Below are 26492 nucleotides of genomic sequence, written 5' to 3' on the forward strand. Positions count from 1 at the left end.
AAAATTTTTCTTATAAAGCTCTCAAATTTGCACAACTTACCTTTCAAACATCTTACTAAACAATGTTTCATTCAAAAAAATGCCAAAAATTTAATTCAAATGATATGACGCAAAAATGCAATTTTTGAAAACTTTTACGTAAGTTTTAAGTAAAAACGTAGTTTACAGAATTACCAGCACTTTAAAACGGTATTACTCAAGTTTGAAAAGATTTTTTACAATTTTATAGGTGATTTTTTAAAGCATTTGATGTATTTTTAAAATTTACTCAATAATTTTATTTTAGAAATGAAACTATGAAACTATGAATGAAACTATTCCTTTTTGACAAAAATTAAGAAAGATAACAAAAATGTACCTAATACAAAAACCGAAAATTACCAACTAAAAAATTGTTTATAAAAAGTGATCAAAAATGTTTTCTCTAAAACTTACCTAAAATAAATTTAATAATAAGCTTGAACAATAATAAATTTTCAACAAAAAAATATTTTTAGCTCTTAAACATTATGTCTGCGTAACTTCGAACCTATTAATAACTTTTTTATTACCAGTTTTACGAAAAAAGTTATTCTTTATAAAATACTCTTCATCGTATATGATCTCAGATGCAACCATCAAATATCAAATTTTATTAATTTTACATACGAGGTTTTACATACGATTTTACATTTTGACATACGAGGTATGTAAAAAAATATGAATTTCACTCAAGAGTAAAGTACCTTTAGATTTCACAATATCGAAAATTGTTATTAAAAAAAGTTGTTTGGAATTACAAAATATGTTTCACTGTTTAATTACATTCTTCTAAATGAGATATTGTGAACTATAAAGGTATGGTATGTTTAACAGTAAATGGTCGAGTTCAATTAGTTACCACTATAAACATCCTGGAATAACCGATAATAGTATAAAAGGTCCGGTTTCAGGTAAAATTTAAATATGTTTTCTGGTACAATTTCTTTGCTTTATTATGGGATTACCGTCTAGTCAGTGTTAATTGTCAAAAGACCAACTCTGTCTACCTCGGTTGCTTATCGCTCCGGGTGGGTCTTAACAATGGACCAGGTCAGATAAATTTAATAATATTTACGACCGCACTAATTGAACTCAACAATTTACTGTTGAACAAACCATACTGAACTGTTAAGCAAAAGTCATATTTTTTACGTACCTCGTATAAAATTGAAAAAGTTTGATATCTGATGGTTGTTTTTTGGACTTTAGACCAGAATAGAGTATTTTATGAAGAATAACTTTTTTTCGTAAAATTAATAATAAAATAGTTGAAATAATTGAAATAAAATAATGATGATGGGTATCCGTAATTTGAGAAAACATTGAATTTTTTTTTTCAATTATAATGATGTAATTATAATAAAACATAGTTTTTAATTCCCGACAACTTTTTATAATACCCATATTTTGATATTCTGGAATATAAAGGTACTTTACTCTTTAATAAAATCCGTATTTTTGACATACCTCGTATAAAATTGATAAAACTTGATATCTGATGATTGGGTTTTAGATTTTAGACTATGCAGAGCAATTTATGAAGAATAAACTTTTTTTCGTAAAATTTGTAATAAAAATGTTTCAAATATGGTTCCTTGCTACGCAGACATAGTGTAGAAGAACTTCTTTATAAGCATTTTCAAATTGTAATGCCATATTCGGATTCAGCATAATCAAAAACAAAATAGAAACAAAATTCAACGATATTTTTAAAATTATTTTAAATTATATAATTTAACATGATTGTTTGGAATTAAGAACTATATTCTGATATGCAATTTCATCCTTCTAATGGAAAAAAAAATTTGAAAATTTTTCTAATCAACATTATTTTTAGTTTTTTATTTCAATTATGATACATATAGATATTTGTATAACAAGGGAGGAAAGTGCTTCTTTTCCTCCCGAGAATGAAGTTTACTGCCCGACACGTAGCGGAGGGCAGTAATCATTCAAGGGAGGAAAAGGCACTTTACTCCCATGTTATACATATGGTTTTTCCACCTTCCTCAAATAACAAGTCATTTTTTCATTTTTACTTAATTTATTTGTGTAACTAACCAACAAAATTTATTAGAACTAAAACTAATAAGTACGTACAATATAACTGTCAACTGTCAAATATAAGTCAAAATAAAAATGTAAACATTGTTAAATCAAAATAAAAATTTACAGTTGTTTACCATTCTGTGAAATACAGAGTGTTTTATAAATAAACGTTAAAATGTATACAAACTTACGTAATAGAAAATAGATATTGTACAGGGCGTCAATAAGTTATATTTTTATGAATGAAATACCATGATGTCACTTTTACTTTTCTTCCCTAGGGAGGAAAAGTACAACTTTGCTCCCTACAATCAGGTCCGGAAAAGTATACTTTCGGTAGAGGTAGGTGGAAAACTCTTTTATTATTCATTTTACGAAAAACAGTTATTTTTTATAAAATGTTATACAGGATCTAAAACCTAAAATACAACCGTCTAAAATCAAATTTTGTTAATTTTATACGAGGTATATAAAAAAAATATGAATTTTCCCAAGAGTACTTAAATAATATACCCTTATTTTTCACAATATTGAAAATTGTGCTTATGTAAAGTTGTTTAGAACTAAAAACCATAATTAACCCGCCAGTGGTCGCTATATGAGATTTTCTCTCACGGTTTCAGAAAATTGCACAGAATTTTTTTTCTGGGAAATTATAAGATCTGTAGTTCCTTCTAGTCTCCTAACTATCCTCCCTCGACAATCTAATAGAATCGTCCGCTTAGATAGTGACTCAGTTGACCTAATATCACCCAATTGTTGAGTCAGCGCGCTTCAAGTGAGACATTCTCTCATGAAGCGACCACCCGCGTTACGAACTGTACATAAAAATTAATTTTATTTTGGCACTTAAAACCTAAAATAATGTAAAAAAAATTGTAATTGTCATCAATCAATTTTTCCAGAGCATTCTTGTTATATTTGTGTGCTGTGCCGTAAATTATCAAGATACGGAGATTGATTAATATTGGTTTAATTCCGATTATTTCTTTTTATTTTATTATATTATTATCTATATTATGTTACATTTTTTTTTCTTATTATTAGTTAATAAAAAAAGTTTAAAAACTGTTTTAAAAACTTTATTTTGTAAAAAAAGGTAAAATTTGGATATGTGAGAGAAAATCTCACGCGCGACCACTCGCGTAACAATCTACCTAGCGACCAATGCCGGGTCGCTAGGTTGGGAATCTATCTTTGGTTGGGAAATAAGCCACAATTAAATTGAAAAAATAATTGTATTCACGTTTGGACGCCCAAATCGGATGTCGTTGTCAAAATATAAAATATTACTAATATTTACTCGGTAATATTTTGTATTTTGACAAGGACATCCGATTTGGGCGTCGAAACGTTAATAAAATTATTTTTTCAATTTAATTGTGGCTTATGTCCCAATCAAAATAATTATAAAAATGCCACAGGAAAATAGCTTCAGAACAACACTAAAAACCATCTTCCAATATTCCATCCTTCTCATTGAAATATTCTGAACTATAAAGGTACTTTATTCTTGATCGAAATTTATCTTTTTTGACATACCTCGTATAAAATTAATCAAAATTGATATAAGATGGTTGTATTTAAGGTCTTTGGCCATGCAGAACTTTTTACAAAGGATAACTTTTTTTCGTATAATTAATAATAGACCAGTAAGGATCTGTTTTTAGATGGATGTGAGAGGTGGCATTCAGATTTTTGCGGATAAAGTTAGGTGATAACTTCGTTATTAATAATTGATTAATGCTCCGTCTCAAATATGCCCGGAACATTAATAAAAAAAATAAAATATTTAAAAATTTCAAAAAATTTCGTTTTTTTTTCTAATTTTTTTGCTTATAACTTTAAAACGATTCATTTTGGAACAAAGTCGTATAGGAATAAAACAAAGGTAATTAAATTTTCTATTAGATGCGATTGGTTAAAAATCTCTTCATTAATCACCCTTGCTGCAAAATAGCAATAAATATAAAATAAGGGGGCAAAACAAGCCTGTTATTATTCAATTATTTTCCATCACTTAGGTTACACTTGGAACCTTCCTAATTCGCTTAGAAAATTTTTGTAATGTGCTAAAACCGTACACCAAATTTCATTAAAATTGACTTACTAGATTTTGAATAATAATTTTGCAATCTAAACTTTTTTTAAAAAATTAAAATTTTTTAAAATCTTGCACAACAAAAACTAGTGTATACAAAGATTGGTAAATTTTTACATATAAAGAAGCACTCCACCTATCTAATGCACTTTACAGAATTAAAATCGGATTGTTTAAGAAGCCTCAGCAATATTTTAAAGTTATAAACAATTTTTTGGCTTATAAACAAATTAGTCCTGTGGCCAGGAGGGGGTGCTGCGGGCTCCTTTATTTAGATGGACTTACCCAAGATTTTTATGTATTTTTTGACCCGTGGAACACGATTTTTTTGGGTAACAGTTGATCCGGATGTCAATAAAATTGTTATAAACAAACAACTTGAGGAATTACATAACATCGATTTTTCGCAAAATAAAACACTTTTTTATATTTCTTGGGTAAGTCTAAGCAAAAAATGTTCTTACAAGTTTTTTCGTAGGATGCATAGTTTTCGGGATAAACGCAATGGAACTTTCAAAAAATCGAAAAAGTGCAATTTTTGAACGCGAATAACTTTTGATTAAAAAATAAAATAGCAATTCTGCTGACAGAATTTGAAAGTATAAATCAAGTTATACCGGTTTTAATTATTTGCATTGCTAAAAATTAATTTTTTATTATTAAACAAAGCTATTTGTTTATAAGCCAAAAAATTATTTATAAGTTTAAAACATTGCTGAGGCCCCTTAAATAATCCGATTTTAATTCTGTAAAGTGTATTAGATAGGTAAAGCACCTCTTTATATGTAAAAAAATTAGACAACTTCTAAATGGTCTGCTTTTTGTTCAGAAAGATTTTAAAAAATTTGAACTTTTTTAAAAACATTTAAATTGCAAATTTATTATGCAAAATCTATTAGGTCGATTTTAATGAAATTTGGTAAACAGTTTAAGTATGTTACAAAGAATTTCCAAAGCGAATTACTAAGGTTCTAAGTACCACCGAAGTGGTTAAAAACATTGAATAACAACAGGCATATTTTGCCCCCTTATTTTGTATTTATTGCTATATTGCAGAAAAGGTAATAAGTTAAGACATTTTTGACCAGTCGGATATCATACAAAATTCAATTATCTTTATTTTATTTCTCTACGACTTTGTTCCAAAACGAATCGTTTTAAAGTTATAAGCAAAGAAACAGAAAAAAATCGACGTTTTTCGAATTTTTAAATATTTTATTTTTTTTATTAATGTTCCGGCCATATTTGAGAAGGAGCATAAGTAAATTATTATTAACGAAGTTATCACCTTACTTTATCTGCAAAAATTCGAATGCCACCTTTCACATCCAAAAATAGACGTTTTTTCACAGATCCTTACTGGTCTATAATAAAATAGTTATCATAATTGAAATAACTGAAAATAATGTTGTATATCCATAATTAAAAAAAATTCAACTTTTTTTTAATTAGAAAGATGAAGTGGCATATTAGAATATAGTTCTTAATTCCAAACAACTTTTCATTACAACAATTTTTAATATTTTGAATAATAAAGCTACTTTACTCTTGAGTAAAATTCATATTTTTTGACATAATATCTCGTATACGGCTTAAAAAAATGAACTGATGGTTCTATTTTTAATTTAGACCATGCACAACTTTTCACGTTGACGAACAGAACGTCTATAGTCGTCTAATTTCCATTGATGTAATGTGACACAACGTCTATATACGTTGAATTTTTCCCTATTCTACTTTGCAAAATACATATAGTGTCACAACACTTGCTTATACATTTGACGCAGTGTCCGACAACGTGTTAATTGGACACACTGTACAAAACAATTATTGTTATTGTTTAAACAAATAATAAACAATTAGCGGCAAAATCTGTGAGTAGAACTTTTTACTTTAACATGTATATAAACTAACAAAAAAAGTTTTAGAAAAAGATAATCTTGTTTGAATTGCTCCGAAACAATGCATCTTTTCGTTCTATCTTGACTCTTCTAAAATGCTTCGTATAGATTGCTGAATAGAATTGGGCTTCTTATAACAGGCAATATGACGACTTATATACACATATAAGGATCTCGTAGAACAGTCGTATTATTTAAACGTAAATTAAAACATGGCAACATCGTCGGGCTTCGTATAATGCGTAATCCATATACACTGTGAACGCGTTTATACGAGTGGGCTCCGTAAGACTGTAGGAATAAGACAGTGCTACAATCCCCTTACCCCGTAAACCGCGGGCTTCCATTCATCGGCAGGTTGTAGCGGGCTTCCTATCATTTGTGAGCCATATATATATATATATATATATATATATATATATATATATATATATATATATATATATATATATATATTTTTTTTTTTTTTACATACCAAATAAATGGTGTAAGATCACATCGTTAAATCCTCCGTATATCAATGGGTACCAATAGAATAGACTAGTTTCGCGATGCCTCGCTCGTCAGTATTCGGCTAGGTACGAATTGATACACCGACGGTTCAATGATGTGTCTTAATATTTCGCACCTCAGGTGCCGAGCTACAAAAGTGCCATCTACTCTGATGACCAAGAAGTAGAAACACGACTCGAAAAGAGAAGTTTTCCACAATCTTTTGAGCTGTATTAAAAGTTGCCTGCATGCAGGGCTTCGGCAAAAGCTTTGCCAATGCTAGATTTTACATACCAAATAAATGGTGTAAGATCACATCGTTAAATCCTCCGTATATCAATGGGTACCAATAGAATAGACTAGTTTCGCGATGCCTCGCTCGTCAGTATTCGGCTAGGTACGAATTGATACACCGACGGTTCAATGATGTGTCTTAATATTTCGCACCTCAGGTGCCGAGCTACAAAAGTGCCATCTACTCTGATGACCAAGAAGTAGAAACACGACTCGAAAAGAGAAGTTTTCCACAATCTTTTGAGCTGTATTAAAAGTTGCCTGCATGCAGGGCTTCGGCAAAAGCTTTGCCAATGCTAGATTTTACATACCAAATAAATGGTGTAAGATCACATCGTTAAATCCTCCGTATATCAATGGGTACCAATAGAATAGACTAGTTTCGCGATGCCTCGCTCGTCAGTATTCGGCTAGGTACGAATTGATACACCGACGGTTCAATGATGTGTCTTAATATTTCGCTCCTCAGGTGCCGAGCTACAAAAGTGCCATCTACTCTGATGACCAAGAAGTAGAAACACGACTCGAAAAGAGAAGTTTTCCACAATCTTTTGAGCTGTATTAAAAGTTGCCTGCATGCCTATATATATATATATATATATATATATATATATATATATATATATATATATATATATATATATATATATATATATATATATATATATATCATTCGAAGGATTTCACGTTCCCACACCAGAAATTTATTTACTTCTCTTTTTGGTAGCGTGCATGTTTCGCTTCCATACGCGACTGCTGGTCGTATTATGGTCTTATATATCTGAATTTTTGCACCTCGTGAAAGAAATTTTGACTTCATTAGATGTTGCATTGCAAAGAAAGATCTGTTTCCTGTCATTATTTTCTTTTCAACTTCTTGCTCTAATTTGTTGTCATTTGTGATTGTTGCTCCTAGATATTTAAGTTCTTTAACCACTTCGAAGTTGTGATCTTTTATAGTAATGTTTTGCCTTGTTCGCCGTCGTTCTTGTTTTGAGACGACCATGTATTTTGTTTTGTCTTCATTTATTTTTAGACCGATGTTTAATGCAGCTTCTTCAATTGTGCTACTGCGTCTACGTCATCGGCAAAGGCGAGTATGATTTTTGCTCCTGGAGCAGTTATATCTGGTTTGATTTTGTGATATATTTTCCGCATGACATATTCTAAGGCCAGGTTAACAACAATGGAGACAACGGATCTCCCTGTCTCAGTTCAGAATTTACTCAGAAAGCATTCGATATTTTCCGCCTATTCTTACTTGTGCAAAGGAGTTACTTACACACATTTGTGTTACCGCAGTTAGTTTCTTGGGTACGCCGAGCTCGATGATTGCCTTCCATAATGTTGCACGATTAATTGAATCATAAGCCTGTTTGAAGTCTGTAATGTATCAGCACTATCTATTCAGCTGACACGTGCTCGAGACGTTACAACTTTAAATAAAAGCCGGACATGAACGGACTAGTTTTATTGTAAAGTTGAAGTAACATACAAGAGGTCGAATACATCATCACATTGTTTTGATTTGCTTGTCTAGAAAATGCTTAGAAGAAATGAGTGCAATGTGCTTCCCCGTTTAGGATTTTGTCCTCTTCAGGGTTTGAGGTGAATGTATTGTGTTGGCAGCAAAAGCAAACAGTCCGAAAAACACACTGGGGCAAGCGCCGTGTTCTGGTGTTCTTGGATCCTGGGTTATGCCGGACGGTGGTGTCCAGAAGGCTAAGAAGTCAACAGAGAAGAAAGTTTGATGGATTGTTGTTGGTTCCATAGACATTTACGTGTACTGTCCGTGCTTTGCTCTCGACCAGTCTCCCTAGAAACCATTGTACAACGACAGGCGAACCTGCGTCCCTCGTCGACGGTCAGGAGGTGGCTTTGAGCGCAGCGTGGACGGACAGTGTGCGTTCGAGAGGAGAAAATAGTTGCGGCTATTTTCTTGGGACGAACAGGTATAATTGTGCACTGAAGTTGGGAAACCGCAAAAAACCAACTTCTCCCTGTTCGGGGTAGGGAAGAGGAAATGTTAGAGGTGGGTACGGTAGGCTAACGGGGTAGCCTCAAGGATGTTTTCGTACTCCACCGGGAGTTCGTCAATGCATGTTTGCATTAGAGCGGACGGTACATGAATCTTTTTGCGTTTGGGCTTTCGGTGGAGTACGTGGCCGGAAGATGAACAGGAACATTTGAGAGATTCTTGTGTGTCGGAAGGGGGGCCGTTGATTACTTTGATTGTGAAGTTCCTGTTCAGAGAGTTTATTCTCTCGGTGATTTTGGGGGTGTTCGAGATGTTATGGATTTCGTTTGAGGGATATCGCCAGTGCTCATAGTTGCATCTACGCAAGATTCTACGTTCTGTTCTCAACAACCTCTCTTGTTTTTGTCTTGAACAAAGAGAGTAGATACATGATTTGTACTCCATGACGGGTCGAATAAAGGTCTTGTAAGTGTGAATGAGAGTCTTCTTGTGTGTCTTGCCAATTTTTCCCGAGGGAGCGTTGAGAAGTCTGGCCCTGTTCCTTACCCTATCTAAAGTTGCCTTTAGATCTGCGTCCCAGTTGAGAGTCCTGGTTAACAGTACTCCCAAATAGTTCGCAGTCGGGCTAACAACAAGCCTTTCTCCCAACAGTCTCAGTGGATATTGGTCGTCTTCATTGCGTATGATTCTATTTGACACAGAAGGGGCGCGAAACACAATTGTTGTTGTTTTGTTCGCGTTCAGCGTGACTCTCCACTTACAACACCATTCGCCGACGCCGTCCAACAGAGCCTGGGCTCTTCTGAAGAGGAGTCTTGGGTTGTATCGAGAGGTTGTTGAGAGCAGAGTCGTGTCGTCTGCATAGAGAAACAGCCGATTACCTGGGATATTTTGGTTAGTGATGTCGCTGTTGTAGATGATGTACAACAGCGGTGCTAGGACTGAACCCTGGGGAATTCCAGCTTGTGGAGTGAAGGGGGTGGACTTTTGATCGCCTATTTTAACTCTGACAGTACGGTTGTGGAGGTAGGAGTGTACAATTTTGGTAAATTGCAGTGGTAGCCCGATGTCCAGAAGTTTCCGAACAAGCCCGTCGTCCCAGACCTGGTCGAAAGCCTTCTGCACATCCAGAAATGTGGCTATGGCGAATGAACCATCGTTGATGGTTTGAGTAACTTTGGTAGTGAAATCTATTAATGCATGTTTAGTAGATTTACCTGACTGGAATCCATATTGGAATTTTGGTATGATATTGTGGTTTTCGAGAAAGTCATTGAGCCTCTCTTTTAGGATTAGCTCAAGAACTTTACCCAGAGTATTGATTAATGAAATTGGTCTATAGGATTCCACGTCGGTTGGGGGTTTGCCTTTTTTCAAAAGCATGGTCGAATACAGGTTACAATTGTCTTATATACTGTTACAGAGTAGTGGGATGGTCACTGCTGTCAACAATGGGCAGTGACACCGCGCGAAATAAGAATAACTTAAAACCTAGTATATCACATCATTCCTCCCCTTAAAAAAATATGCAAATATTTCATACTTTAACATACCATAAAAAAATAATTATTACCTACTTAATTCTTTAATAAGAGTGAAATAAAATTTTTATAATGTTACACTTTATATTAATTTCAGAGTCTGTAAGTACAAAAAAAATATATGCCTATCCTTCACCTATAAAACTTCTCTTTTTTCCTATAACTTTATCAGCCTAATATAATACATAACTAGGTACAGTTTCGTAACAAAAACAAAATATATAACCATCAATTTTTAACAAGTTTCAGCAATCATTTATTTTCATTACGTTTAGAGCGTCTTAAAATTGGCGTGTTTTGATTGTCGTGTTCATTAAAGTTATTTTCTGAGGAAGGCTGTGAAATTTGAGGAATGTCTTTAGCAACATTTTCAGCAAGGTTTTCTTTTAACGTTAGCTGAAATGTTTGATTTTATTGGAATGTGTGGTACTTTGTTACTAACAACTTCAAATTTTTTGATTTGATTGGTGTGCCTTTTCCAAGTTTTTTGCAAATCGATCACTTCAACTAAGTAAGTTCGCTTACCTAAAATTTTTACAATTTTTCCCTTAATATAACAACGATAATTAAAATTTCTATAATCTTTGACTAAAACTGTTTCTCCTATTTCAAAATTAATATTATTTTTACCACCTTTATATTCTACCTGCTTATTTTGTACGTTTTCGACCCTTCTGCGTATTTCAACAGTGTTTAAGCCTTTATTTGTAATTGTGTGTTCTGATGGCAAAAGAGTTGAAAACCTATTTCTTAACTGTCTACCGAACATGAGTATCGCTGGGCTAACACCAGTAGAAACATGCGGTTCATTACGGTAGTCAAACAAAAATGTAACTAATGCCAAATGAGTATCTCCATTGTTACGAGATTCAAGAGCTTTTTTAATCGCGTTTTTAACAGTTTTTACAGAATTTTCTGCAGCCCCGTTGGAGGAAGGAGAGTACGGAGGACTAGTTAAGTGTTTAATGTTATTTTGTGTCAAAAAATATTCAAATTCTTCAGAAACTAAAGATCTACCATTATCTGAAACTAACGTTAATGGCAGGCCGAACCTAGCAAATACACTTCTAAGTACTTTAATTGTGCACACAGAATTTATACTTGACATTTTGAAAACTTCCAACCATTTTGAGAATGCATCTATAATGACTAAGTAATATTTTCGTTTTAGCTCAAAATAATCTAGATGTATTCTTTCCCATGGACCTTTTGGCCACGACCAGGGTATTATTTCCGCTTTTTGGGGATTGTTAGAATGAAGCGTACAAGCTTCGCATGACTTGCTAATTTTTTCAATTTCTTTGTCTACATTTGGAAACCAAACAAAACCTCTAGCAAAATTTTTCATTTTAACAATACCCATATGTGTATTATGAAGTTGCTTTAAAATTTCGTTTTGTAACTTATAAGGGATAACAATTCTATGATTCCAAAAAATGCAATCTTGTTTAATACAAAAATCATATCTTTTAACAAAAAATGGATTCAACTGAGCCTCCTTTATTTTCTTAGGCCATCCATTTGTAATAAATTTTTTTACTTTAGCAAGCAGAGCATCCGAATTGGTAGCTTGCCTAATATTTTCGAAATTTAATTTTAAATCTTGACTTCACTCTACAAAATTACAGTAATCAAATTCAACTGAATCACTTAATAAAAAATCTTTACTAATTTTAATCGGTAAACGTGATAGCCAATCTGCACTCTTTTTTCCACTTGAAACATACTCTATCTCGTATTGATATCCCGATAAAATAATTGCCCATCGGGTTTGACGATTTGCTGAAAATTGTGGTATTGCTTTTTTCGGGCCAAAAATAGTTAAGAGTGGCCTCATATCAGTAACTAAAATAAATTTTTTATTATATAAATATTGACTAAATTTTAAAATTCCAAAAATTATTGCTAATCCCTCTTTTTCGATTTGAGAATAGGAACGTTCAGAAGTTGAAAGCGTTCTGGACGCAAAGGCAATAGGTTTTTCTTCCGATTTGGAAGATCTCTAGATCTTCCGATCTGTATATGACAATAAGTCGATGTCACAAGAAATTAAATTGCAACGGTATTACAAAGTGGTATTCACAGATAGTCTGTCAGTTTGAGGCCAAGATGAAGACCACTTTGTAATACCGTTGCAATTTAATTTCTTGTGACATCGACTTATTGTCGACATTTTTGTAGCCTAAATGGCATAATTATTATTACATTAAGGTCTTTTGACCTAAATATGTAGCTAGTTCCAACTACTTTAGATCTGAAGTTTCTACCACCTGATGATGGACTGATTGGTCCGAAAACGTTTGTGATTTTATCCATCTTGGATCATTTTTAGAAAAAAAAAATTTTTAATAAATTATATACCACCTACCTACATGTGAGGTTTTTACTTCATTAGTAAGCTAAATAATTTTCTTTATTGTTATATGAAATTTTCAAATTAATTACCCCTAGGGGCTCAACTTGTACCCCATTATAAAAAATAAAACGTCTATTTGTTTGTTTTATGTAAATATGAGAAAAATATTTTAAATAACACTGCTTAGATAAACAAGAAACACTACTACCAGTATCAATCTGAAATACTAAATAATGATTGTGTACTAATACCTTTAACGTAACAAATCCTCTAAAATATCCGTATTCATGCTTTGCGAATCAAAAATATTTCTGTCTGATATATTAAGAAGGTCAATATCATCATCATTATTTACATCAGGAACGTTTTTTGCCTGTTCTTGATTTTGTAAAAAATTTTGATGCGATAAAAAAGATTTCTTTTTACCTTTACAAACTCTGGCCAAATGGCCGATTTGTAGCAGCTTCTGGCCAAATGGAAATATAATTTTTATAAATACACTTATCTATATTATGATTCATCCTTCCGCATCTGTCACATGCACCATGTTGTCGTTGTTAGGGTTGGATGTCATGCGTGTAACCTCTGTGCTGCTCCTCATTTTCTGATCTCTGCGTCTCTGTAGTTGCCCATTTCCTCGGAGTGTGCGCGTTGCTCCTACGTCGCTGCTCATCGTACCTCCGCGTACCTTCGTACCTTCCCGTGCCTTCAGAACTGACGTGATTAAGAGGTTATGGCTTAACCTCTACCATTTCCTCGTGTATTTCTCTAACAGCCATCTTGGAAGCTGCTAAACTGACCATTTTTTCGAGATCGGCGCTTACCTCTTCTTCCATAAGTCGGTCCAACACGGGTCCCTTGCCGAAACCGAACAAAAATCTGTCTCTTAGGCATACTTTTAACTCGCTGCCGAACTCACAGCCTACCGCTAATCCTCTTAAGCGTGCACCTCTTTTATGGCACTGTAAAATTTAAATCGCGCTGCAAACGGACTCTGCTGTGGTTTGAAATACCCGTCCAATGTAGCAATAAGCTGATTATACGTTTTTTCTTCTGGTTTTTCAGGACTTACCAGATCGAAAATAAGCTGATATGCGCCCTCGTCTAAAGCGTTTAAATAATAGCTCTCATCTTCTCTGCTTCTGTATTGACTTTGATACCGTTTGCTGTGAAATAGTTTCCTAGCCGCGCTTTGAAAATTGACCAGATCACAAAGTCTATAAAGATCTGATGCATGTCCTGATTATAAATATTCTCAATACTTTTCAAGCATTTGTCTTATTGTAAATATTTCATCAACAGTCAATCTGCCAGGCCTGAAACCACACTGGTAGTCACCAACCATGTCTTCGGCGTATGGCACTAATCTTTTTATTAATATCGAAGCCAATATTTTATACGTAATGATGATTAGTGAGATTCCTCTGTAATTCATGCATGATTCCTTTTTTTCTTTCTTGTGTATGGTACAATAATACTACTACACCATTTTTTCGGCATTATTTATTGTTGCCAGGCCTTTTCTATTAATTGATGGATTGTACTTATGAGTTCATGACCGCTTGTTTTAATTAGCTACGCATCAATATTGTCCAGACCAGGGGATTTAAATAGTGCATAAAGAGGAAAATACTTATTTGAATTAAATCATTTAATTGATACAAGAAGAACAATTTACGTAATTTATTTAATTCAAAATACATTCTACTGCTGTCACAAAACAGAAAAAAAGTTTTTTGATAAATAAACATTGCTTTTCGCTTAATTGCAATGTTCAAGCTGCTACCCATCTGCCCCTTGGTAGGTTGAATATTGAATTTAAGCAACAAACAATGTTTATTTATTCAATAAACATTTTTTTCATGTTTTCTGACAGCAGTAAAATGCATTTTGAGTTAAATAAATTACATACATTCTTCTTTTTGTATCAATTAATTTAATTCAAAATAATTTTTCTTGAACACCCTGTATAAATAATTATGTCAATGTTAATATTGCTGAATAGAGAATTGAATAACCTTTTAAATTAGCTAGCACACGACCCCTACTCCCTATTTAAAAATAAGTGTTGGGTGAAGTGGAAGGGAGGGGGTTCACAAATGACAGATGTATGTACCGCAAAAATGTGTCCGTTTAGATCGAAAATCGACCTGTTTCGTTATTTCTTTAAAATCTAATAAATACTCCCAAATGTCGAGGTGGACTGTTTCCTTTGGCCCACACTGTATACAGGGTGATTGATTAGTAGGGTAAAGCTCAATAGCTCCGCTATAGTAATAGATAGCAATAAAAGTTAATAACAAAAATTTTAGCCACCTTTGAGCTTCACATTACAAAATTAGTTAGAATGTTACAGGCTGTTCCATAACACAGTGGCAGACCCAACTTATGTTTTTTTTTAATGGAACACCCTATATTTTATTTTATATTCGAAATCCTGTTAACTTCTCCATCACAAAAATATAAAGGTTTGTAATGTTATACAGGGTATGTACAAAGTTATAACCAATTTTGTATGAAAATCCTAACAAGTTCAACTCCCTGTATAAATAAAAATATGACATTAATAAACCATTGTTTTTTGCTTATTTTTATTTATACAGGGAGTTGAACTTGTTACGATTTTCATATAAAATTGGTTATAACTTTATAAATACCCTATATAACATTACAAACCATTATATTTTTGTGATGGAAAAGTTAACAAGATTTCGAATTTAGAATAAAATATAGGGTGTTCCATTTAAAAAAACATAAGTTTGGTCTGCCACTGTGTTATCGAACACCCTGTAACATTCTAACTAATTTTGTAATATGAAGCTCAAAGGTGGCTAAATTTTTTTATTAACTTTTACCCTACTAATCAATCACTCTGTATGTACTACTGAGATATTCCTCATATAGTACGGGATCCGAATCTAAGACGACCTTCACTCATCTGTTTACGGAATTAAACGTTTTTTTAATTAAATTTCATATAATAGGCAAATACGTCTTGCATTGTGTTGCCTATCAAAATAGGTTCATAGCGGCTATCCATAATTATTAATGGTCAAAATTATTAATGTCAAAATTAACTATTGCCTCCGATTTCCGTGAACTTTCATCGATTTTCATGAAAATTGGTGAGTGGTTAGAGGATACCTAAAGAGACAAAAGTGACTTGGTCCCAACTTGAGCTTTTACCCTGAGGGTGCATGACACCCTTTCTCGCGGGTGAAAATTATTTTATGAAAACAGCTACCCCTAAATCGATAGTCGGACAAATTCTGCTCAAAATTTGTTACACACATTATTATTGGAAATCAATACTTTTTTTTTAGACACAGGAGCAAAATTTTAATTTTTTTTGTAAAGAAGTGATGTTTTAAAGCGGCTTTTCATAATTAAAAAACTAGCAAATTTTTTACAAAAACATTACCAACATTGAAGCTAATATACAATCAAATAAACTCCTTACTTGAAAAACCTTATAACCCTTAAGATCCTGAATTAAGTTATTTAGAAAATTTTTTTTTATTTTGATATATTCAGGAGATAGTTTTAACACAAAATACCTACATTTTTTTCTTAATTATAAAATATATATATATACCATATATTAGATACTATATAAGATATAACAGCAAAAATATTTAAAATATTTCCGATTATAAATCTCAAAATAACAAAAAAATTCAAAACTAGATAAATGAAAAATCATAATCAAGTTATTGTAGATGAAAATCTATGTTGCACTTGATGCACACTCCCACATTGCCCTTGCAACTCATCCCTCTTTTTCTATCAGGAATATGGGTCAGGAGATTATCAATCTTATCATATCATATCTACGACTACTCTGAACGAAGATGCCTGCAGCTTTTGGTTTGGTACCATACTTCGTAAGACACGATGTTACTAGATACCTTCGAAATTCTAGTTGTGGCATAGGATCATAGCATATATTATGTCCAGTTATGTCCAGCATCAATCTAAGTAGACCATTATGTCCGTAGTTATGTCCAGCATCAATGTAAATAGACACCACCTCCATTTTTTAGAGAAAATTCCTACTTGGTATCTAGCTACATTCTGGTCCATAAGATCAACTTCAACTTTTCTTTCACTAGTTTTTTTTATCTTTTGTTGATGATCTGGAAAGCTGAGCCTTGTTAATATCATCATATATTTCGGAATCTCTTTCACTATTTCGTAAAACAAGTTCAACAGGTGCTCTAAGAATTCTCTCGGACAGCCTGTTAAAATCATTATATTCCTCATCACCAGACTCCTCGTCTGTAAGCACATTCAATTCTGGGGGTTCAGTACCTATATGTATGTATATAGCATCAACGTATAAAATTTCAACGGCAACAAGTGTCTCCAGCGCTTCTTGAAGGGAAACCCCTTTTCTGGAACAAAAAATACGTTATAATTCTAAAAGTTCCAATTTTTGCTCCCATATGTTCCTAGCGTTACATATATGTAACACCAAAAATTAAAGCCATTTTTTACAAAACCCGGATAAAATTTTAAATAATTTATATTATCAATAAGAAAAGATATTAATTGATTCTCAATTGAAAACACTTTAAACAAAATATAATAACAAAAGAATAGTAAAAATATATTTACTCAAACTTAGATCCCTTTTTACCATAAATAATAATCACCGCCACATAAAACACTCAACTAAATAAACAGGTTATATCAAATCCTCGAACCAACTGCTGAAAACTAGTAAACAAGTGTCCCTTGAAAGTCTTGCATCACCATCTAGTTAAAATTAGAATCACTTCCCGAACTTAAGGCTTAACATTTTAGCGGTTTCTGCGTTACATATATGTAACACTAGGAGCTTAAGGGTTAATATTCATTTAAAATGAGTTATAAGTAGTTGAATGTATATTTTTTTACGCAAATCTAAGTATTTTTTAATAAATACTTAATAAAAACTTTTCAAAGTACTTATAAATTACCTACTATTCTAATAATTACTATTCGTCCGCCATCAGAAGCACCATTTTTAATAGAACCTCATCTACTTCATCTGCCGTTGATAATATGCGTCTGGACTACTACTAGTATAGAAAACGGACTCACAGAGATAGTTATCAGACAGGCCAGCTAAACTGTTGTCTTTAATAGAGGTGTTATGTTATTTCTCTGTCTCTCCTCTTTCTTTTTGGGCTTGGGACCGGCTCTATCGATTGTAGAGCTACTCAGTTCACCCCACAACTAACACAAGAAGAGTTAACTTTTTTTTTGATAATACGTAAAATAATTCTGATTGTTTCTGAGTCTATGTCAAATGATTATGTGAGATAATTTTACCTTTTCGATGAATTAATCTACGAAAATCAACACATATAGTAAATACACCTTTGTTACTGTTGTCAGTATAATCCAATTAGAAATGTCAGTGTTCGGTGTTACCTAAAAAAGTTTTATTGGTACTTTAATATTATGTACCTTTTAGGTGCAAAGTACGCCATGATGAATATGAAAACGGTTTTGGCTGCAGTTGTGCGAAGATATAAAATCTTTACTGAATATAAAAGCGTTGAAGAGATTAAACTATCGACGAACCTGGTTTTGAGACTGAAAGATGGACCCAAAGTGTGGATTGAAAATAGATGATTTAAAACTATGACATAAGCTAGGGTATTAGTTATTTAGTTGTAGGTTATATTAATTATTAATAAATTATTAATGCAATGTATGTTTTTTATTTCCTTGCTAACTATAGTATTAATTGGGATAGACATGCGCCAATATGGAGATCTACTAGAGAAAAAATACAGACATATTTTAAAAATTGCAGAATAAAATAATAATAAACACTGTCGATGCTCCTTGGTAAGTCATATCTTTAAGAATCTAAAATAATAAAAATGTGTACCATTTTTATTCGGCTGCAATACGAAGGAAATACAATAAACCCCTAGTTCTAGTTTTTATCGATTTTCATAAAGCCTTTGATACAGTTGAACTTAGCAAAATATTACAGGCGCTTAAAGAATGCAGGCTAGATTATAGGTATACAAAATTATTACACAAAATATACTTACAGGCAACAACCACTGTCAAATTACATACTAACAGTAATCGCATAAAAATAGAACGGGGGGTTAGACAAGGAGACCCAATGTCACCTAAACTTTTTAATACGGTCTTAGAACATGCTTTCAAGAGTTTGGATTGGATGACAAAGGGAATAAAAATAGATGGAGAATACCTAAACAACTTACGTTTCGCCGATGATATAGTCATAGTAGCTGAGGATCTAGGTATGGCAAGAGAGATGGTACAAGAACTCGTTGTAGCTACAGAAAATGTTGGTTTAAATATAAACATCTCAAAAACAAAAATAATGACAAATTTGGTACCCAACCAGAACATCAGTATTGGTGGGAAGGAAATAGAACTCGTAGATAGATATAAATACCTGGGACATGAAATTACGATTGGCAGGGATAACCAGACTCATGAGCTGAAGAGAAGAATCGGTCTTGGGTGGGCAGCATTTGGAAAACTGAGAGAAACTTTTAAAAGTGAGTTACCCACATGTCTAAAGAGAAAGGTATTCGATCAGTGCGTCCTCCCAGTCTTGACGTACGGATCAGAAACACTTACCTTAACTAAAGCCTCGGCTACCAAACTAAGAGTCACGCAGAGAAGAATGGAGCGGTCAATGTTAGGAATAACTCTGCGAGACAAAATCAGAAACGAAGAAATCAGGAGAAGAACAAAGGTGACTGACGTCATCGAGAGGATAGCCAGGTTGAAGTGGAGATGGGCAGGACACGTAGCCAGAATGACAGATGGGCGATGAACGAAGAGGTTATTGGAATGGAGGCCAAGAGAAGACAAGAGAAGCGTCGGTCGACCGCCTACAAGATGGACTGACGACTTAAGAAAGGTAAATAAAAACTGGATGAGGGCGGCGCAGGATAGATGGGGTTGGAAACGAGGGGAGGAGGCCTATGTTCAGCAGTGGACTTTTGAGGCTGGATGATGATGAATACGAAGGAAAAACAATCTTACTCTTTAATTAGAATAAGGAGTGCAGCCAGTCCCTTTAACTGCAGTTTTCTGCTCTTATTGGAGCGTCATCAGAAGGAACGTAGGCACTGTTCTCCTTAATCCAATCAAATTGCATCGAAAGGTTTTCCCAAATATTGCAGCCAAAGTGATGGTAATGGGTGGCTAGCGCCATCTGGCCGTAAAATACGAAGCAAGTTTTCAATCCTAATAGCAAATAATGAATATTGAAAAATATCAAAAATCACTAAAAGATTTGCAAATTTGACTTGCAAATTGTAGAAGTCTTGGAGGCGTATACATGGGGATGTACCAGTAAGTTTTCAATTTAAAAATCTTTTAGTGATTTTTGATATTTTTCAATATTAATTATTTGCTATTAGGATTGAAAACTTGCTTCGTACTTTAAGAATCTGTGTGTGGAAACTGTACATATACACGAAACAATCGTTAAGAATATTACAGAAAGTAAAGAAGCCCTAAGTATTGTTGTCTGCAGAACAGTATTATTTTAAATTGACCATAATTGGTCACCACTGGGTAGATCATTGAGTAAATACCATTGACTAACTATACCAACTTGTAACCAATAGATTATCAGAACTACTAATGAGACGCGCAATATGTATATATATATATATATATATATATATATATATATACAGGCTATACACTCCGTGCGGAGTTGGAGCCACTCTTATTAAGCTCATTGACGCATTTATTGTGGTGAGTCACTCCACATTCTTTCTTCTCTCCAGTTAACTAGTCTGATCTAGGGTTCCTCTTAGCGTTCTCTGTTATTTTCCTCCATATATCCCGGTCCTGTATTTTCTGTATCTATCTTGGCACTTTCAATATTTTTATGTCCTCTAATACCTTGTCTTCCCACCTACTTTTTGATCTTCCTTGCGCCCTTTTTATATTTGGGTTCCACATTGTAACTTTCCTTAAATCTTTTTCTTCCACCATTCATTTTAAGTGTCCATACCACCGTAGTCGCTGGGTTTTTATAGCGTTCACTATATCCTCGCCTCCCATTATGTCTCTTATTTCTAAATTCAACAGCCTTTCCTAATCTCCGTGCACGGTTTTCGTTGGTCCATAAATTCTTCTTACCATTGTTCTTTCAAATATTTTTAACATTTCTCCTTCTCTCTTTGTTAGGCTCATATTTTCTGCCCCATATATCACCACTGTTCGAATTGCTGTTCTGTATACTCGGGTTTTCGTAACTCTGCTGATTTTTTTGTTTTTTAAAATAACTTTGTATTTATAATATACTCTATGACCCGCTTGTATTCTGTTGGTAATTTCTATATTTCTTTCATTTTTGTTGTTAATTATGACTCCTAGGTATTGAAAATTACAGACTATTTCAAAATTACAATTCAGATTTTTATATTTCTTTCCTCTGTGTCTTTGTTTTTCCCCTCTATTTTCATGTATTTAGTTTTCTCTTCATTTATTATTAAGCCTCTTTTCACCGCTTCCTTTTCAATTTGTCTGATTATATCTTCTAAGGTTCTTTTGTCTCTCTGCAGCACCGCTAGTTCATCAGCATATGCTACTATCTGGACTGAATTGTTCGTGATAGTCCCATTGAGTTTGCACGTCTTAATTATGGCGTCTAAAGTTATGTTAAAGAGCGTAGTTGACAGTCCATCTCCTTGTCTTACTACTTCATTGTATTCGAATTCTTTTGTTGTTCCTTCCTGCATTAATACGGATGCCTTTGATTCTTTCATCGTCATTTCCATGAGTCTTATATTATCTTTCCAGGTACTTCTATGTTCCTCATATCATTTACTACTTCTGGTCTCTTGATGCTGTCAAATGCTTACTTAAAGTCAATAAAAAGGATATGTAGCCACATGTCATATTCATAGAATTTCTCGACTGAGTAACTATAGTATTTTTACTACAAAAACGTTATTACGTAGGTCAAAATTTTTGACGTAAGAGAACTGTCAAAACATTAGAATGTGACTTTTCATTATTGCCATGTTTATAATAATCATGGCAATAATGAAAAGTCACATTCTAATGTTTTGACAGTTCTCTTACGTCAAAAATGTTGACCTACGTAATAACGTTTTTGTAGTAAAAATACTATATGTGTATGGCATCTACGGTAGATCTTCCTTTCCTAAAACCATTTTGATAATCCCTTATTTTTATATCTGCATGCTCCATCAATCGTTTATTTATCATTGTGGTCAAGATCTTATAAACCACATTTAGAAGAGTAATACCTCTGTAGTTTTCACAAACTTATATGTTTCCTTTTTTAAATACCGGAACAATTAACCCTTTTTCCCTTTCTTTAGGCATTGATTCTTTTATCCAAATCTGTTTAATCAGGTTATACAATCTTTGCCGTATGGCTGTCCCTCCATGTTGAATCACCTCATTAACTAAACAGTCTGTTCCCCCTGCTTTATTTTGTTTTAGTTGGCTTATCACTTCGTCAAATTCCTCTGCCGTTGGTATGTTTTGTTCAAGCCATTCTTCTTCTGTTATTTCCAAAACTTCATCTTCTTTTCCTTCATTTGCTTGTATGTTTTCTTGCATTAAGAGATTTTTGAAATAATTTTGCCACTCTTTCTTTTCTATTGTTGCCATATTTAATTTTTTATTTTGCTTGTTAATATATTTATACAGCTTGCTGTTGTTTTTTGTGTCTTTTTCCAATGCATCCATGGTTTCTTCAATCCACCTCACCTTTTTGTATTTTATTAGTTTTGTGGCATCTTCTCTGATTTTTTGGTATATTCTGTAATCATCTGTGACTCCCGTTCTTAACCATTTGAGCCTTGCTGATTTTTTCTTCTTTAGTATTTCTTCGCACTCATTGTCGAACCAGTCATTCCTTTTCTCTACACATTTTCTTCCTAGCACTGTATTTGCTGTGTTTTCTATACTTCTTCGTATATTTTCCCAGTCTGTTTCAATGTTTTCATTTCCTATATTTTCCAATAGTTTTTTTTTACATTTCTTGTTGATATTGCCGTTTCTTTGTTTTTAACTCTTCTATTCTCCATCTTTTCCTTTTATTTTCTTTTTTCTCCGTATCTATCATTCTTAGCTTAAGCTTTGCTATTACAAGGAAGTGATCAGATCCCACATCCGCGCCTCGATATGACCTTACATCTTGGATCATTCTTAGTCTCTTTTTATTTATCAGGACTGGTCAATTTGGTTTCCTGTATTTCTTCCTGGAATAAGCCATGTTATTTTATGCTCTAGCTTGTGCCGAAATTTAGTACTTGCTACATACATACATATTATACAAACAGAAATAAGGAGAAAGATCAGAGAGGCAAAGGAAAGATGGTATAGTGACAGATGCGCAGAGATTGAACAGTTGGTAGAGAAACATGATAACTTAAACCTTCATAAGAAAATTAGTGAAATAACAGGCACTAATATTAAGAAAAAATCAAACATACTGCTGGATAAAAACGGAAAAATAATTATAGACGTCGGTGAAAGGCTTAAAAGATGGCAGGAATATATTCAAGAGCTATTTAAAGACGAACGGACTGAAATAGTACTAGAGCAGGAAAAGTTCGACAACGGCCCAGACACAACAGAAGATGAGGTACTAGAGGCGATAAAGCGAACAAAGAACAACAAGGCAACAGGTCCTGACCAAATACCTGTAGACATAATACGGTTAATAGAGGACCAGCAAATTGGAATATTGGTCGACTTATTTAATACAATATACAGTACAGGAATCATTCCCAGAGATTGGCTGCTGTCAACGTTCATAACACTGCCAAAAAAACCAAATGCAAAAGAATGCCAAGACCACCGGATAATAAGTTTAATGAGTCATACACTCAAAATATTTTTAAAAATTATACACCGGAGAATACATAACAAACTTGAGCAGGACATAAGCGACACGCAATTTGGATTTAGAAATGCAATGGGAACGAGGGAAGCCCTGTTCGCTGTAAATGTACTTGTGCAAAAGTGCATGGATGTTAATCATCCAGTATATATGTGTTTCTTGGATTACAACAAAGCCTTCGATAAGGTCAGACATAACCGCCTTATCGAATTACTTGAAAAGAAAAACTTAGATATGAGGGACATCAGGATCATTAGTGCTATCTATTATAATCAGATCGCTGTGGTAAAAGAGAACAACGCCTTTTCAAATGAAATACGTATTGAGAGGGGCGTCAGACAGGGCTGTGTCCTGTCTCCTACTTTGTTCAATTTGTATTCAGAGGAAATAATCCAGGAAGCACTAGAAGACCTAACCACGGGAATAAAAGTAAATGGTCGACCAATCAATAATATACGGTTTGCCGACGACACTATTTTATTAGCCGAATGTCTTGAGGATTTACAACAAATGGTTGACAGAGTGGTAGAAGTCAGCCAAGAAAACGGACTGTCCCTAAACACAAAAAAGACACAATTTATGGTAATCACAAAAGTTCAACAGCGCCAAGAAAGCATAACAATACATGCAGAACAAATTAAAAAGGTTGAAAAATATAAATATTTGGGTACAATAATTAATGAAACTAATGAGTACACAGAAGAGATTAAAGCAAGAATAGGACAGGCAAGAAATGCTTTCAACAAACTAAAAAAAGTACTCTGTAGCAGGGACATTACAATTTCTTTAAATATAAGACTTCTGAGATGCTACGTGTTCTCCGTATTATTCTATGGGTTGGAGGCTTGGACATTAAAGAAGGATGTTTCGGACAGATTAGAAGCCTTCGAGTTATGGGCCTACAGAAGAATATTAAGAATAAGTTGGGTGGATAGAGTCACGAATATCGAGGTGTTGAGAAGAATGGGAAAAGATAAAGAGGTTTTAAATACAATTAAAGTCAGAAAACTGCAATATCTGGGACATGTTATGAGGGGCGAGCGTTATAACTTGTTACAATTGATAATGCAAGGAAGAATACAGGGTAGAAGGAGTCGCGGAAGAAGACGCATCTCCTGGTTAAACAATTTGAGAGCTTGGTTTAATTGCACTTCTGCTGATCTCTTTAGAGCAGCGGTATCGAAAGTGCAAATTGCCGTGATGGTTGCCAACCTTCTTAGAGGAGATGGCACATGAAGAAGAAGAACATACATATTCATATCTGTAGCTAGATTGCCCATTCTTGTCCCATTTTCATCTGTTGTGTCATGTGCTGTTTCTTTCCCTGCTACCGATCTCCAATGTTCCTCTTTACCCATCTTTGCACTGAAGTCTCCTATAATTGAAGATATAAGTGGATAAAGATCATATGTCACATTTTTTGAGAAAATTGTTTTATTAGGATTTTGTTCTTATAATATGTTGTTTTACCTTTTAAAATTTTAAAATATCCTATTTTTAGCTAAATAAAAATAACAGGAAGGTATTAAATCAATATGTCCCATTGTATTTTCGAATTCTAGTGGATAAAGGTATTATGTCCTAAATCGCATTTGGATATAATTCATTTATCCATGTAAAATATGTAAATATGGAGAATTTTTTCTACTATTTTGAAGATCTGCTAACGAACCTCTATTTGTGTAAAAAGCAAACAAACACTTCAAATCAAAGGGTCAATTTTCGTGTTACGTAAACTGGATAAGAATGGACGAATTTGGCTTCTATCTCGATAAGACACAGATAATTTAATGACTACATGCAATTTCAGCAAGTAGATTTAAGAAGAAAAAGGACAGCACATCTGACCACAACTGAATATAGACCAAGAAGACTGGAAAATAAAACTGGTAGTTGGAGTTTGGAAAAACTGGGAAATTTAAGAGACCGAATAAAATTTGTTCCCGAAGAGTATAGATGGTTTTATGAAAACGCGATGGAGGAAAATAAAGAAAATCCCAAAAAGAAAAGAACAACCTACTAAGAAATATGTTTTTATTAATTTTACAGTTCGTATTGCAATTTTTTTTGACAATAAATGCCCATTTTTGTTACTTAACTCTTTTATTTACTTAACCCTAACATTTTTTAATTAGTTTTACTATGTGGATAAAGGTAATATGTCCACAAAATTTACAATATTTGGCTTTAAGTAACTTTTTTAAATTCAATTTAAAGTGTGAAAAAAGTAGCTTCAAATACCTTTTTAAAAAAGTGTAGCAATTGAAATTTATACAATAAATAACTAACTTGGGACAAAAGACACTAAAATGCTCATTGCTCAAAAACATTATTTTGTGACATATGACATTTATCCACTTATGTCTTCAATTATAAGTGTGTCATGATTTTTAATTTCCTCACAGAGACTTTCTAGAGCTTCATAAAAATCATCCTTCTCGTGATCATCGGCTTGTTCTGTGGGTGCATAAATATTTATTATTGAGATATAAGCAACTCTATTCTTTATCCTTAAGGAAGATATTCTTCCATTTACTTTTTTAAATTATAATACACATTCTCTCCATCTTCTACTTATCATGAAGCCTGTTCCATTTCTACCTTGTGTATTTTCTCCTCCGTAGTACATTGTGAAATTTTGTTTGTCGATCCTGCCTTCTCCCTTCCATCGCAATTATTACAATGCTATATGTCTATATTATAATCTCTCATTTCTTTTGCTACTTCTTCCATTTTGCCCATGGCTAGCATAGTTTTTATATTCCACGTTCCTATATATTTATTATACCTCTCAATTTTCTATTTCTATTACTTTTCGGTGCCGTCTTAATCGTTTTCCTTATCCACGCCTGGTCATTAACCTATACATCCACC

At 33.3% G+C, this 26492-nt stretch overlaps 1 protein-coding gene across 1 annotated transcript in view; it reads left to right on the plus strand.

Moving 5' to 3' along the window:
- LOC126882332 (cytochrome P450 4C1-like) overlaps window positions 1-18433 on the plus strand; it is a 271597-nt gene extending 253164 nt beyond the window's left edge. Inside the window, exon 12 of the mRNA XM_050647208.1 lies at window positions 18195-18433. Coding sequence (XP_050503165.1) covers window positions 18195-18355 — 161 coding nt within the window. The 3' untranslated portion in view covers window positions 18356-18433. The remainder of the gene's footprint in view (window positions 1-18194) is intronic.
- Window positions 18434-26492: the final 8059 nt, after the last annotated feature.

This window comes from Diabrotica virgifera, chromosome 3, assembly GCF_917563875.1.
Source record: "Diabrotica virgifera virgifera chromosome 3, PGI_DIABVI_V3a".
Lineage (NCBI taxonomy): Eukaryota > Metazoa > Arthropoda > Insecta > Coleoptera > Chrysomelidae > Diabrotica > Diabrotica virgifera.